A 12,791-nucleotide genomic window follows, 5' to 3' on the forward strand; every position below is an offset into this window, starting at 1 on the left:
TGTTTGTGATAGAGCTTTGAAGTCCGTGTGAGTTAACCGAATGTTTCTTAGAGAACCCTGACCTTATTGTGAACTGGTCTGTCCTGCAGGGAGGCCGAGGTCAGGCCCGGATAGGCATCGTGACAGCGCTGGTGGCTGTGGTGCGCACGATGACCGGCTTCTTCTTCAGCGGCGGGGATCAGTCCCGGGTCGTGCAGTCGTGAGTACAAGAGTTCCTGGAAGTTGACATGTGTTCTAGGAGTGGTAAAGGCAAAAAAAAAAAGCTTGGGTTACGCGGCGGGAAGAGAGGTCATGTCAAAAAACAAGGATTTGGAATATGGAAGGCAAGGGATTTTTAATGAATGAGGTTAATAGTTTTTTAAAGGTAGTTTCCTGCGTCATAAATTCAGAGGGTTTTATTTTAGATTCTAAATGTTTTGTAATATTCTATCATCTATGACAAAGATTTTTTTATTTATGTATCTGTTTCTAGGAAGGGGGTAATGACAGGATATATTTAGAAAATGTTGAGAGTTTACGACAGGATGTTCCCACCGTTTGTGAAGAACAGATGCTTTTTCTTCTATGCCATGGCATAGCGTCGCACGAACTGTTTCATCCTACACTTTGTGCGAGTTTGTTGTCTGTCTCGCGGTAAGTCGCTGCGATCTGCGCGGTTCGGACACGATAGGGACTCATTTCTGGTACTGTCATCTGACACCACAGACACTGTTACTTCTGGCACCACAGGCATTGTCACAAGAGTTCTGTGGTGATGGTTTGGAAGAGTAGCATACCACCCTGGCGTTTCCTCTTCACTGTCGTCATCCTGAAGGTATGGCGCCTCCCGCAGTTGAATGTCCTTTATCTTGGAGTATACCAAATGATCGTCTAGGTACACAAGAAGGACTGAAATTAAACAGTTCGGCATGGTGGTCTGCATTAACCTCTGGAAAGTGGCTGGTGTGGACGTCAGACCCATTGGCATCCTGGAACGGGCGTGTTGCCAGCGGCCCTAGCCAGTCCTTTTGTTGACAATGTCTTCTCAAGATGAGCTTCATGCACGGCTGCCTGTACTGCCTGCGCCACATCTGCGGTAGAGTCCATTATCCGATCAAGGACGTTCTTCCCTAGTAGAAGCGACACGCGCCTCCTGCGCTCACTTGTGACCACATCGACCAGGTCCTTGACCACCAGGATAGGAACGTCCTCAGACGCTGGCCGTAAACATGTCCACCACCGCCACTCCTGAGTTTGTTTTAGCTGTAAGTCCTGTATGTGCCCTTGTGCCCACTCGTCAGTGACCGTCGTTACCTCACTGCCGGTGTCGAGCGACGCCATCACTCAACTGCCATAAATGACAACCTCCGCCGTCGGACACTTTCCAGTCAGGCCAGCTACACTTTATTTCCCTGTCATCCTGTTATGGACGACGGGGGCAGTCACTTTCCCTGACCGGTCGGGCTGCAGTCCTCCGAGATGGTGTCAATCGCCGCCACTTCGACGCTCTGCGCCGCCTTCTACCTCGCCTGCTTAAATTCTGGAGCTTCGCGGCGTATTCGTCGACCACCTCATCACGTTGCTGTGGCACTGATGTCGACATCTTTCCGTTCGCCGTACGCCTCCACTAGGACACCCAAGATCTTTCTCGGCGTATCTCTTGCGTCATGCGGAAGCATCAACACTCGACGTCTGGCAGGTCCCTCCAGCGAGCTCAAGATGTAACCACGAGCCGCATTCTGACACATCGGGTTTATGGCGAGAGCTAACTCGACCTCTGTTTCAATCTCGTCGACACTCGTTGGTCCACCGGCAAACTACTGAAAGCGGACTAACTAGTATGCTCGTAGAGCCTCTGTTCACCCAACGGATAGCATCATGGTCCTCTCTATGTACTAATCTTCTGTCGTGGGCTTCTGCCCGTGATGAACAAATGTTTCTTTTTGTTCAGCAGTGCTTTTAGGCCCTTGGTCACCCAAGGTTTGTTGTTAGGATAAACATACACTGCCTTGATGGACTGGTGCAATCAACACTATTTTACTCCTCACTTTTACTCCTAACTGTTTGTTAAATGTCTGTATGGGTATGTGAGCAAAGACAAATTTCTGTCCTCCTGGGCAGACAATAAAGTCTGTTTTGATTTTGATTTTGATTTTTTTCTTCGATAGAGAGCCTTAATTTGGTCCAAAACCGTTTGGCACGGCCAATCAGCGAAGCTCGATTATCCTAATAAACTTTCGAAACGAGAAATCTGAGGTCCCTGTCCTTCCATCCGTTTTCTGTTTCTTATCTCAACAGCGTTGATCACTCTGTGTTTTTTATATTTGTCTCCTAGTATTATTCATCACTACTGTTTCGGTCTTCCGTCTGTTTTCCGTCTCCGTTTTTGCCTCAAGCGCTAAGAACAGTCGTTCCTTACGAGCGTGAGTGTGCGCTATATAAATCATGCCTTTATTATTATTATTACATGCATTGTTAGTAATGCTAAGGCCAAAGCTAGATTATGTATTCATCAGTTTATAATTTTCATTATTTATTGACATTTATCTTTATCCTCATCATCGCTATCATCAGTTTGATCAAAGTTTTTCTCGATCTCTCTTTTACCATCCTTTATTGTATTCATTTTATTATATTTTCAAATCTAGTCCAAGTATGGGTTTAGAAGTCGGTGCCCTCAAGTAAAACTAGGTTGTGAAGCCAAAAAGTATGACAGTCGATTGCGAATAACAAATTAAAGTCGTATACCGTCCTGGCATCCTCTCCACTCTCCGACTCTGAAGACTTCCGGAGAGCTCTCCTGTCACGAAGTCGCGAAAGAGCAAACCGTTAGAGGCGCAGTGGTGGACAGTTGGTCTTGTCCCGTCACTAGATCTTGATGATGAGTGAACAAAATATTCACAGGTATCAGTGTGTATGAAATGAAAATAATGCAAATATAGTTTTAGTCAACTAGTGTATACCCCTTCAACAAGATCAGATCAGTCTATTGTTATATAACTTAAAAAACTGTTTCATGTTCAGGCATTAAAGTAAGATTTCAAATTCCCCACTCCATCCCCAGATTCATTGGTTGTGTGTCATGTCAGTGTAACCAGAGACCCGATAAATGTTTGAGGGCATGCCTTAGCTTTGTTAAAGTTTTATCTATATCTCTTTTGTCCCAGCTTGTTTATCATGGTACCACGTTATTAGCCCAATGCACTCATGATGGAAGGTTAAAATGAAACAGAAAATGCTGATGTTGAGGAGATGTGTTAGACTTATTTCACCCTTTTCTTTGTGCATGTGTATGAGTCAGGGAAATTGATTGATTGAATTGATTGAAAGATTATGAAAGGATCGTGTGTTGCTTCTTTAGTTCCTGCTAATGCTATTAAAACAGCTATAAATAATGCAAAAGAAAAATGTACTAACTATTTTTTCTACATTTCTTTAAAAATTATTATGCAGAAGGAGAAACGGATTTGTATTGTTGTTAATGTTTTTTGCCTTGATTACATTTGAAGCTAATAATCATCTAGAGAGCTTCCACAGAACTTACACACAGCTTGATGTCAAGGGGTACTGAAAAGGCCATACTTCCCCCCATCACTTTCAGGAGGACACTATTCTCTTGAAGAATGTGTTCTGTTATCTGTTCTGCATCCCAACAAGAAAACATTAGAAATGATACCAGGTGTAGTTTTTGGTATAGTTGGTGTGCTACCTCTGCTCTCAGGAAGAAAATCATCTTGTCTGATCTGGAAAGATGATGATAGCTATCTGGTGTCTATGGTGATCTGTGCAGAGCTTTAATGAGGGTCTTCGTCTCTGTTTTCATCCTGATTGCCTTTAGCCTCAAGTTTTGCCATTCTGATAACCAGCTCATTGTCTTCAATACTAGCGTGTGAGGACATCTACTGCAGTATCATTTTCAGACAATTGATATTTTTCAGTGCTTCTCTCATCTTGGATAGCCTATTAGTGTGGGCAGCCCGCAAGAGAGAGAGATTGGGAATATGTTAAGAAGGAGAAGAATAATTTATTTTCCAAGTGACATTGCACAACAAATATCAGTCATTGTCTTACAGTTCCTTGATGCATGGTCATGAGGATTTTCTCGTTGGCCCATCCCCCACTGCCAACACCTCCCTTGTCACTCCAGCCAAAGTATTTTTCATGATTTTTTTTTTCTTTCCCTCAGTGCTACTTCCTTCTCAGCCATTTTTTCAAAGGTGATCTCCAGGTATGTCTGTTAATCATCAAATTTTAGAAATGTATCTTCCATCATCAGCTAGCCAGTTTGTGGTTTAGAAGATATTTAAAAAAAGGGTTGCTATTGTCTTCTCTCTTCTGACTGACATACAGCATTGCTCTGCTGCAATTCTGTCCAGAGATAGTGGCATCCTGTACGTTGTTGTTTATACTCATTCAAACTGGGTTGATGTGGTACCATGAAATGGTAAGAAGTACTTTGCTTCTCACTTTTTTTGATTGTCTTTGGGATGTTATCCAGTTCTGGTTTTTAGTATTGTGTGCCAACAGCATGAGTAGAAGGTCAGTATATTTTGGGGAACATTTATAAGGCCTAGGTGTTTCTCAACCTTCCAGGCTGTCATCTCCTTGCATGTCCAAGGCATTGTATCCAGCAATGATGTAACTGATTTATTATTATCTAAATTTTTAATACACAAGGGCAATTCCAGATAGTCCTCATGTGAGCAATATACAGATAAATACATAATATACATATTGAAATAATTTCTCTCACACACACTATATATACACACACATGTAGACATACTTCCAGCAACAGTAGATACAGTTGGTGACCTTTGGTCACCTCATGCTAATACAGTATCAGAGTTGATCAAGTAAATGGCATGTGGAATGAATGAGTTGTGGTGACAGTTCTGCATACAGGCATCACATACCTACAACAAGACTGCAGGAGTGAAAACTCACATGCAAACACATGATCAGAAATAGAGAGGATACCAGATGCCTTCCTAAGGATTTGCTGATGGCAAAAGGCGGCCAAGACCATTGGCTTCTGGTGATCTTGGAACAGATATTAACAAGGGAGACAAGACTGTTTCCCAGGGAGAGACTTTAGATCCAAGAGGTAAAGGAAAATGTGATGAGACTTTCGATGAAAGGCTGATAGAACCGAGTGACCATCATGGAGCTGACAGAAAAATCTGAGTTTCTATAGGAGGTATAGTGGTTGCTGGCTCTTACGGAGGTTCGTTTGAGTGTTGATGTCCCATTTAAGTTTGTTATTGAAAATAGTACCTAAATATTTATGAGAGTCAACTGGAAAGTACTGATGACTGCCTCAGGGTTGTTTATCTAAAGTTGAAGATCATTTCCTTAGTCTTTGGGGCATTAAAGACAAGGAAGTGTTTGCCACTCCAGCATACAAAGTCAGCAAGAGTGCCACTATGAACGTGTTTATTATTATATGAAAGTGACAGCAAAGCAGTGTCATCAGTAAATTTTCTAAGAAAGCTTCTATCTGTTGTGTTTATACAACAGTTAGTATATAGTATGAACAGTAGTGGAGACAAGCAAAGACAGCAAAGATAAGCCTGACATGAGCTTTAGGTTTCTCCAGATGTTTAAACATACAGAGTATTTAGCATAAACAGCTTAGCATCATTGACTCCTCTTCGACCATCTATTTATGACCTATGTAAATAATCCTGCTGCGATTACTGTATTTGACTGAGACAGCTGTGAGTTCAAGGAAACAGCTCAGCACCCAGGTCTACACTTAAAATTCTGCTGTGTAAATAGTTGAAAGTGGTCAGACCCTAAGTATCAGATCACCACAGTGTAAACAAGGCTTATCAGAAGACACTTCAGCATCATATTTAAGGACGACTTTAGAGGATCACTTGCTTCTTGGATGCTAATGCATTGTGTTACTTTTAACAACAACTGTGCATGGTATAACCCGTCTAATCAGACACAGTAATCAACAGGACAGTTAATAAGACCGTCGTTAAGGGGTCTGTGTAGCTTCATTATCATCATCGTTGGCGTCAGTTATCCTCCCTCCCTCAATGCCCACCCCTCTCCATCATGCGTGCGCACGTGTATGCAGCCACATGAGTCTTCTAAAGAGATTGTTTCGGGGCTGAAGGGAGGGGCAACAAACAAAACATTCCGACAACGCGTTGGCTAAACAAAGCTGGTGTGACGGAGTAGAGCTAAGGAAGCTGTCATTGATTTCATCTTGCTGGTTTACAACCGTTGGAAACGTCTGCTAACATGTTTGCCTTCTGTCGTCCAGGTAAGATGGCTGCGCAGAAGCAGTTTCTGCTGGGAATACTGGTGGGCCTGACCGTGGCTTTTGTGATTTCCGTCGTTCAAATGGATCAACAAGTCCACCCGATATTCATGGGCAGGCCGTCAGGCGATGAGTTATGTGCGTGATCTTTTTTTAACAATTATTTTTGTTTTGAGGACCGAGGATTAAACAAAAGCACCACCCACTCCCCCTAATATAAAAGGCCTCAAACTCGTAGTTTATTAGTATTGTCCATTTGGGCTTATTATGTATTACATGTTTGTAGTGGAGGACACAAGACTCTAACAATTTTTATTTTAACAGGTTTTTTTTATCTCCTGAATCTGGAAGTTTCCTTAGCAAAACTTTTCAGCATAAGATAAGATAACAGTAATTTTCTAGTTATGCAACGGGGAAAATGTCACACCGCCATTCAGATATTTCAAGCCGGAAAGTCTTCAAACTTTCAAACAGTCATGTCCTTTCCTCTCATAATTATTACACGCTGTGCACCCATAGTATTTTCCATGTGGCTTCTTTTATACTCACTTTAACATCATCATTCTGATGTTGATAAAGCCGTTTTGTATTTTTAGGTTTGGTTAAAAAAAAGGTGTTGTGACCAATGAATTAGGTAAGCTTGGTGGTTGGGATCCTGCAACATGTTGAAACATGGGGCTAACAAGGACAGCACCTTCGTATATGTTTCTATTCATGGGTAGTTGTCCTATATTATAAATTATAGCTTTGCTATATATAAATATCCTATATTATATATGATAGCTTTGTCTTGCTTTCGGCGTACAGAGGTTGGTCTTCCTACAGTGCAACATAGAGACACGCAAGAGACTAAACTTAAGGCACGCAAAGTCTCTAACGTGGTCTGACAAACCTGACTTGGAGCCGGGGTCTGAAAATGTTCGGGTGACTCTGATGTACGCGTTCCTCCAGGACAACACCATATTATATATATGTTTGTTTGTTGTTGGTTTTTTTTTTTTTGTTGTTTTGTTTTGTTTTGTTTTTGCTGTATGATGGCTTTCTATGTACTGTTCTCGAGCAAACAAATCTTGTTCCTTATCACCCCCTGTGGAGTATATGACCGCAGAGCAAGCACATCACTTCTAGCTTTTGTTCTGAGGATGAAGCCATTCGTCCTCTTTTGTTCTTTATATAAAGACATTCAAGTTTTTCTCTTTGCTTCTGTTCTGCGATTCGACGTCTTTTTTTCTTTGAAAAGTTCGAGGTTTGTTCATATGGGCACATAACTCACACCAGTGGAAAACAGTTTACTGCAAATGTTGAAAAAATTCTTCGTTTCCATCAACCCAGTGCCTGGCCCTCACCCCTGTTTGTTGCCTTACATTCATTAAACACAAGCTGAAAACAGAAAGTATCCATTACAAGTCTTCTGAAGTGGCGGTGGCTGCTTTCAAAGGCCGTCGTGTGTACCAAGGAGTCCCTAGAGAGATAACCCGGCAAATTTCCGGACTCAAATAATCATTTGTCAGAAATAATTGACATGTGACTTTCATCTAGTGCTCTAGCACTCTAGTCTTATGCCATTTAGTGACATGAATAACATATTGAGTCTGTAGTTCTTTTGTATTCCACTGGTGTCACTTTTTTTCCCTTTTCCTCCCACCCCTCATTCTCCTCTATCTGTCTGCTTTTTACCTCCCTTCTCTTTCTCTTCCTCCAGTTCATCTTCCATTGTATTTGTTGATACTGGTTGTAGCAGAATTCTGGTCGTATAAGTGTCACTTTGGGCCAAACGCTCAGGGTGTTGGTCATAAAACTGGATCTGAATAGGCAACCTTTACCTGGCTTTCATGACTGCCTTACACTGCACCAGCTTTGTGCTGAAATCTTCTTCACCCCGGTAATCAGCCTTAACACGCTTCCGAATGGCCTGATTAACAGAGGGAGAGAGGGAGCGGTCTGCATACACCTGCAAATAATAGTAACCGGGTGACACCCCCACTATGTATGCACCGTAAATGTCTTGTTTCTGTTAACCAGTGGTAAACATAGCAACCTTTATTTTCGTCACCTACACCTATTAATTATAAAATTAAAAGAATATGTCGTTTCAGTGGAATGGTGTAAGAGGTAGTCCTGGAAAAGTCCTTGGCAGTTCTCAGTCAAACCTGTTCGCTTTCAGCTGTGTGAGGTTATCGTGACATGTCACCGATTTTTCTTTCCCTCAGAAGCATGCATGCACAGAAAGAGATAAAGAGAACAGTTGTGGGCAGATAATGAGCTGATATATTGCTAACTGTGCGGCATGTGCTTGCAGTTATCGGCGAGGAAGCATTCGAAAGGGATGACCACGAAGCCTGGGACAGAAGCATCGAAAGGCATGGGCCCGGCATCATGCTGGATATCCACGATGAACATGCACATCACGGTAAGAACATTTTGTTCCTTCGTTTTGATTTTTAATTAATTTTTTTTTTAAATGGACCTGTAGCTGAAGTAGTAGTTAATAAATAAAAACAAGCAAATAAGCCTTTAAGTATTGTGCTCGGTCATGTTGGTGGTCCAGATGACATGTCGGAAGCGCGGCGGCTGGCGAAGGAGGTGCGCGTGCTGGTGTGGGTGATGATGTCGCCCAACAATATGCAGGACAAGGCGCGCGTGGTGCGCGACACGTGGGGCAAGCGCTGCAACAAGTTGCTCTTCTTCCGTTCCGAGACGGACGAGAACTTCCCCACCATCGGCCTCAACGTCAGCGAGGGCCGCGAGCACGTGACGGCGGAGACAAAGAACGTTTTCCGGTACGTCTACGAGCACCACTTGGACGACGCCGACTGGTTCATGAAGGTCAGAGCTTGATTCTTGAAAGTCTAGGCTGGATATAATTGTTATGGCTGGGGTTTGATGGTCAGGATAGAGTTTATGAAAGTCAGGGCTGGATATGAATGTCTGGGCTATGTTGGTGAAATTTGTGAACTTTGTATTCGTAAAGCTCGGATTTCTTGCCTTGATGTCATACAATACAGAACCGGTCACACAGATAGCGCGCCGAGAATGTGAAAGTGGAGGGATGGTGGATGAAAGATGTGGAGCGAAGGTAAATGAGAAGCTGCTTCCTATTGAGGTCGAAATTAACAAATAAGGAAAACGTAATTAACAGTTAGGAAGAAAAAGCAAACGTCATGTGTTGTCGTGCAGGTGGACGATGACACGTACGTGATAGTGGAGAACCTGCGCTACTTCCTGTCCAACGAAGACACGAGGGAGCCAGTGTGGTTTGGCCATCACTTCAAGACCATCGTCAAGCAGGGCTACTACAGCGGGGGCGGCGGCTACGTGTTGAGCAAGGAAGCGCTCAAGCGCTTATACGAGAAAGGTCAGTGAGGGCAATGATGTCATGTGGCCAGATGCTGCTAACTTCTAGAAATACAGACTTTTTCCTCCCGCTCTTCTCATTCTCACCCGCTTTTTTTTCTCTCTCTTTCTGTTCAGTCTTATCTCGCGCGCTGAGCCGTCATTATCTCCTTTCTCTCTTTCCCCTCGCATTCACCAACACAGGGAAGGTTGGCTATCCTGATTCAGCTCTCTTCTTGGGCAAGCTGTTCTTTGTGGTGGTGGCAGTAGTAGTAGCAGTCGTAGCGTAAAGGAAAGAGAAAGAGGTTGAGGGGAGTGAGGGAATTTACAAGCAGAACGTCCATGTTATACGTCCAGGTTCTGACCCGAAAGTCTGTCGCCAAGATGGCGGCGCGGAGGACGCAGAACTGGGCAGGTGCATGGAGACGCTTGGGGTTCGAACCTCCAACACTTCTGACGTCATGGGCCGTAGTCGCTTCCACTGCTTTGACCCCGAGACGTTCCTGTTTGGCGGCTATCCCGATTGGTACTACCAGTACGATACCAACGGCGCCCGGAAGGTGAGAAAAAGTCAGAACTGGTGTGTAAGGATAGTTCAATGTTCTCAAAGCTCAGGATCTTCTGTTGGAAGAAGTTGTAGTTAATATCTGGCTGGACTTAATGGCCGGTCAAAGCGTTATCCCGTTATCTACATCCCGTTACCTACATCCTGTTAACAGGGTGAATGTGACAGGGCTGTAGGTGTTATGCGTTGCCTTACTCAGAAACAGGTTAGGAGCTTGACAGGACTATTGGTGGGTCACAGGATTCGGCCTCAAATCCAGGTCAGATCATTAATAGGAGTACTGGCAGCTTTATTCACGTGTTATGAAGTCTGTGTTGTTGTTGTCATTAGGGTATCGGCACGATGAGCGACTACTCCATCACCTTCCACTACGTGTCACTTGAGAAGATGCTGGTCTTGGAGTTCTACATCTACCATCTCAACGCGTACGGCATCATCAACGGCAGACAGATGTTGAACAGAGCTCCATTCAAGAGCCAGAAAGTGTATCCAACTAGGATATAGGACTCTTTGAGCCACATATATATATATACAACCTTTGACCTCAGATCACCTGCCCCTTTCCCAGAAAGAAAGTGATTTTGCAAGGAGGATGTTTTCTGTTGCGGTATATGAGCGCTGCTAGACAAGACAGGCGTTGAGTGAAACTAGTGAGTGTCTTTCAAAGGTGTTATTTGTGTCTACAAGGCTTTGCATGTTTGGGAGGGTGATTGTGAATCAGTTTGCAACTACCCTCAGTCACCAAGATAGGAGGGAGAGAAAGGCAGCGGAAGACGGAGTAAGTGTTGCGGTTTATGTACTTACTTAGTTAACTGTGAGAACACATGGGACGCCTGTCACCGGTCTTTTTACCTGGCTTAAAGACTAAGGGTTCGCCAGTGTTTTGGGGCTGCTTCAAAGTGTGTTACCTCAGTATCACTACATCGTCTACATGCTAATTATACCTGTCGCTGTCGTCTTTCACATGTTGAGCGTTGCGCGGGATCTGCTTCACTGTCCCCTCACTTCTCATTCCCCACCCCACCCCATACCCTGTCTTCCACGTTGCAATTTAAAGGTGTGTACTATGTATTTGTTGTGAATTATTCACACACCTCCTTATTTATCTTTCTCTTCGCACGATAGTGTAGCCGTATGGAATCCGCACAAAATTGTAATGAGGGCAAAGGTGCAGGTAGGACGTTTGTTGATGATAGTAACGCATTTTTTTTAAGACGTTTTATCATCTTCCCTTCTCCCCACCCTCCCACTTAGGATTTGGTCAGCGTTAGGCTTATCATCCATTACTCATGCGCAGACGAAAAGGGGCATGCGGGGTGGGACTCCCAGGATCAGGTGACCCGTACCTGCATCCGTTACAAAAGTACGTTTGTGTCTGGACTTCGTTATTGTTTCAATAAATTGGTTAGTCTGACGATCTCTCACCGTGATAAAGCCTTATTTCGCCCTCCTGTTTTCTTCCCTGTTTTCCTCAAGCTGGTGTCATATCGACGGTGTTCCTCCCTTCTGCCCATGGCTATTTCATGCCAGCGCATCCGCAAAAAAACACCTGGACGACAATGTTATGCCCTCGTGCGGGTGAGGGCTGGGGTGGTGGCTCTGGGGAGTAAAAATGTGAGGAGATGGGATGTGGGTGAATTAATTTGTCATTACTCTCACGTAAATGGTTGTAAAAGCGTTCTTCACACTTTTATTTCTCTTTGCATGTTTGTCTTCCCTAACTTTTTTTCTTTTAATGCATTTACAGATCTAGTATATTTTTCTTCTGTGCTCACTGATATTGACAAATTGTAAATGCAAACTTAAGATAACTAACGTGTGATCTGCCTTGAGAATTCTTATTCAGCTGGTTAATTGGGAGAATGATAATTGACTGTACTTAATAGGGATTGCGATTAAAATAAGAGCCCGAGGTACTATGTTAATAGCAGTGGCAGCTGTACGGGGCTGTACAGGACACGCACACATGTGCTGTGAAGACGTGACATACACATCTACCGACAACACCAGAATGGCAAGCACTGCAAGGTCTCGCTAAGGTAATCGGGACACCTGATAGATGATTTAGTGCTTATTTTAACTTTTTTCCCCACCTACCTTTGCAAAAAATCGAAGATGATTAAACTGTTTTATTGACATGGGTAACATGCACGTGCGGACTGGAGCTTTAAAGCGGCCCGGGAATTATTTACACAGCGGCCCTTCTCACTAAAATAGGTCTATAATGTTATTCTTTTCAACAAAATCGGCCCACCGGGCATTATCCAAATTGCCGACTGACCAGTCCGCCACTGGTAACATGTTGGACTTGATAGATCGGTCCCAGGGCGACTGAAAAACCTCCAATGGCTTAACCATCCTGGTGCTAGAGGTAAACTCTGCTTACAAAAGTACTCTAACTCTGGCAGTCTACCTTTAATAGCTAAGATAATGGCAGGAGATTGAAAATTTTGAAGCCTGCTGGAATGACAAGTAATGGCAGATAATGTGTAACATAGGCTTGTTAATTTTAAAAGTAGAGGCCGTAGTGTCGATAATAACGAAACCGATTTTTTAAAAAAAGTGAATGATGGAAGATCGCTAGATCTTTGTGTGGGTTTGTGAGAGCTAAGTGTGATCGCTTTAAAACTGAACTTA

General features: G+C 43.4%; 1 protein-coding gene and 1 long non-coding RNA gene across 4 annotated transcripts in view; one reads left to right on the top strand and one right to left on the bottom strand.

The window, feature by feature from the left end:
- The window catches only part of LOC112563709, an 8,951-nt gene extending 6,096 nt beyond the window's left edge, over positions 1-2,855 (bottom strand). Inside the window, exons 1-2 of the long non-coding RNA XR_003099100.1 lie at positions 2,728-2,855; positions 63-234 (exon numbers count right to left, since the gene is read on the bottom strand). This is a non-coding gene — a long non-coding RNA (uncharacterized LOC112563709). The remainder of the gene's footprint in view (positions 1-62; positions 235-2,727) is intronic.
- LOC112563707 (glycoprotein-N-acetylgalactosamine 3-beta-galactosyltransferase 1-like) lies at positions 302-11,969 on the top strand. Of its 3 annotated transcripts, XM_025237971.1 has the most exons (7): positions 2,783-2,883; positions 6,260-6,394; positions 8,556-8,666; positions 8,805-9,082; positions 9,434-9,611; positions 9,947-10,149; positions 10,485-11,969. In XM_025237971.1, exons 2-7 carry the CDS (start codon positions 6,265-6,267, stop codon positions 10,656-10,658), a joined length of 1,074 nt encoding a protein of 357 aa, XP_025093756.1. In that variant the 5' UTR covers positions 2,783-2,883; positions 6,260-6,264; the 3' UTR covers positions 10,659-11,969. The 3 variants fall into 3 exon arrangements, with proteins under 3 accessions (XP_025093757.1, XP_025093759.1, XP_025093756.1); XM_025237972.1 differs by lacking the exons at positions 2,783-2,883; positions 6,260-6,394 and adding an exon at positions 302-323; XM_025237974.1 differs by lacking the exon at positions 6,260-6,394 and having other exon boundaries at positions 2,780-2,883.
- The last annotated feature ends 822 nt before the right edge of the window (positions 11,970-12,791 follow it).

Source organism: Pomacea canaliculata, linkage group LG5 (assembly GCF_003073045.1).
Source record: "Pomacea canaliculata isolate SZHN2017 linkage group LG5, ASM307304v1, whole genome shotgun sequence".
NCBI classification, from domain to species: Eukaryota; Metazoa; Mollusca; class Gastropoda; order Architaenioglossa; family Ampullariidae; genus Pomacea; species Pomacea canaliculata.

Excerpts from the sequence above, each read along its gene's own strand:
- LOC112563707 (XM_025237971.1), top strand. The coding sequence starts at position 6,265 with ATGGCTGCGCAGAAGCAGTTTCTGCTGGGAATACTGGTGGGCCTGACC. Across the intron at positions 8,667-8,804 it reads CGATGAACATGCACATCACG|ATGACATGTCGGAAGCGCGG; the intron begins GTAAGAACATTT and ends TTGGTGGTCCAG. Across the intron at positions 10,150-10,484 it reads ATACCAACGGCGCCCGGAAG|GGTATCGGCACGATGAGCGA; the intron begins GTGAGAAAAAGT and ends TGTTGTCATTAG.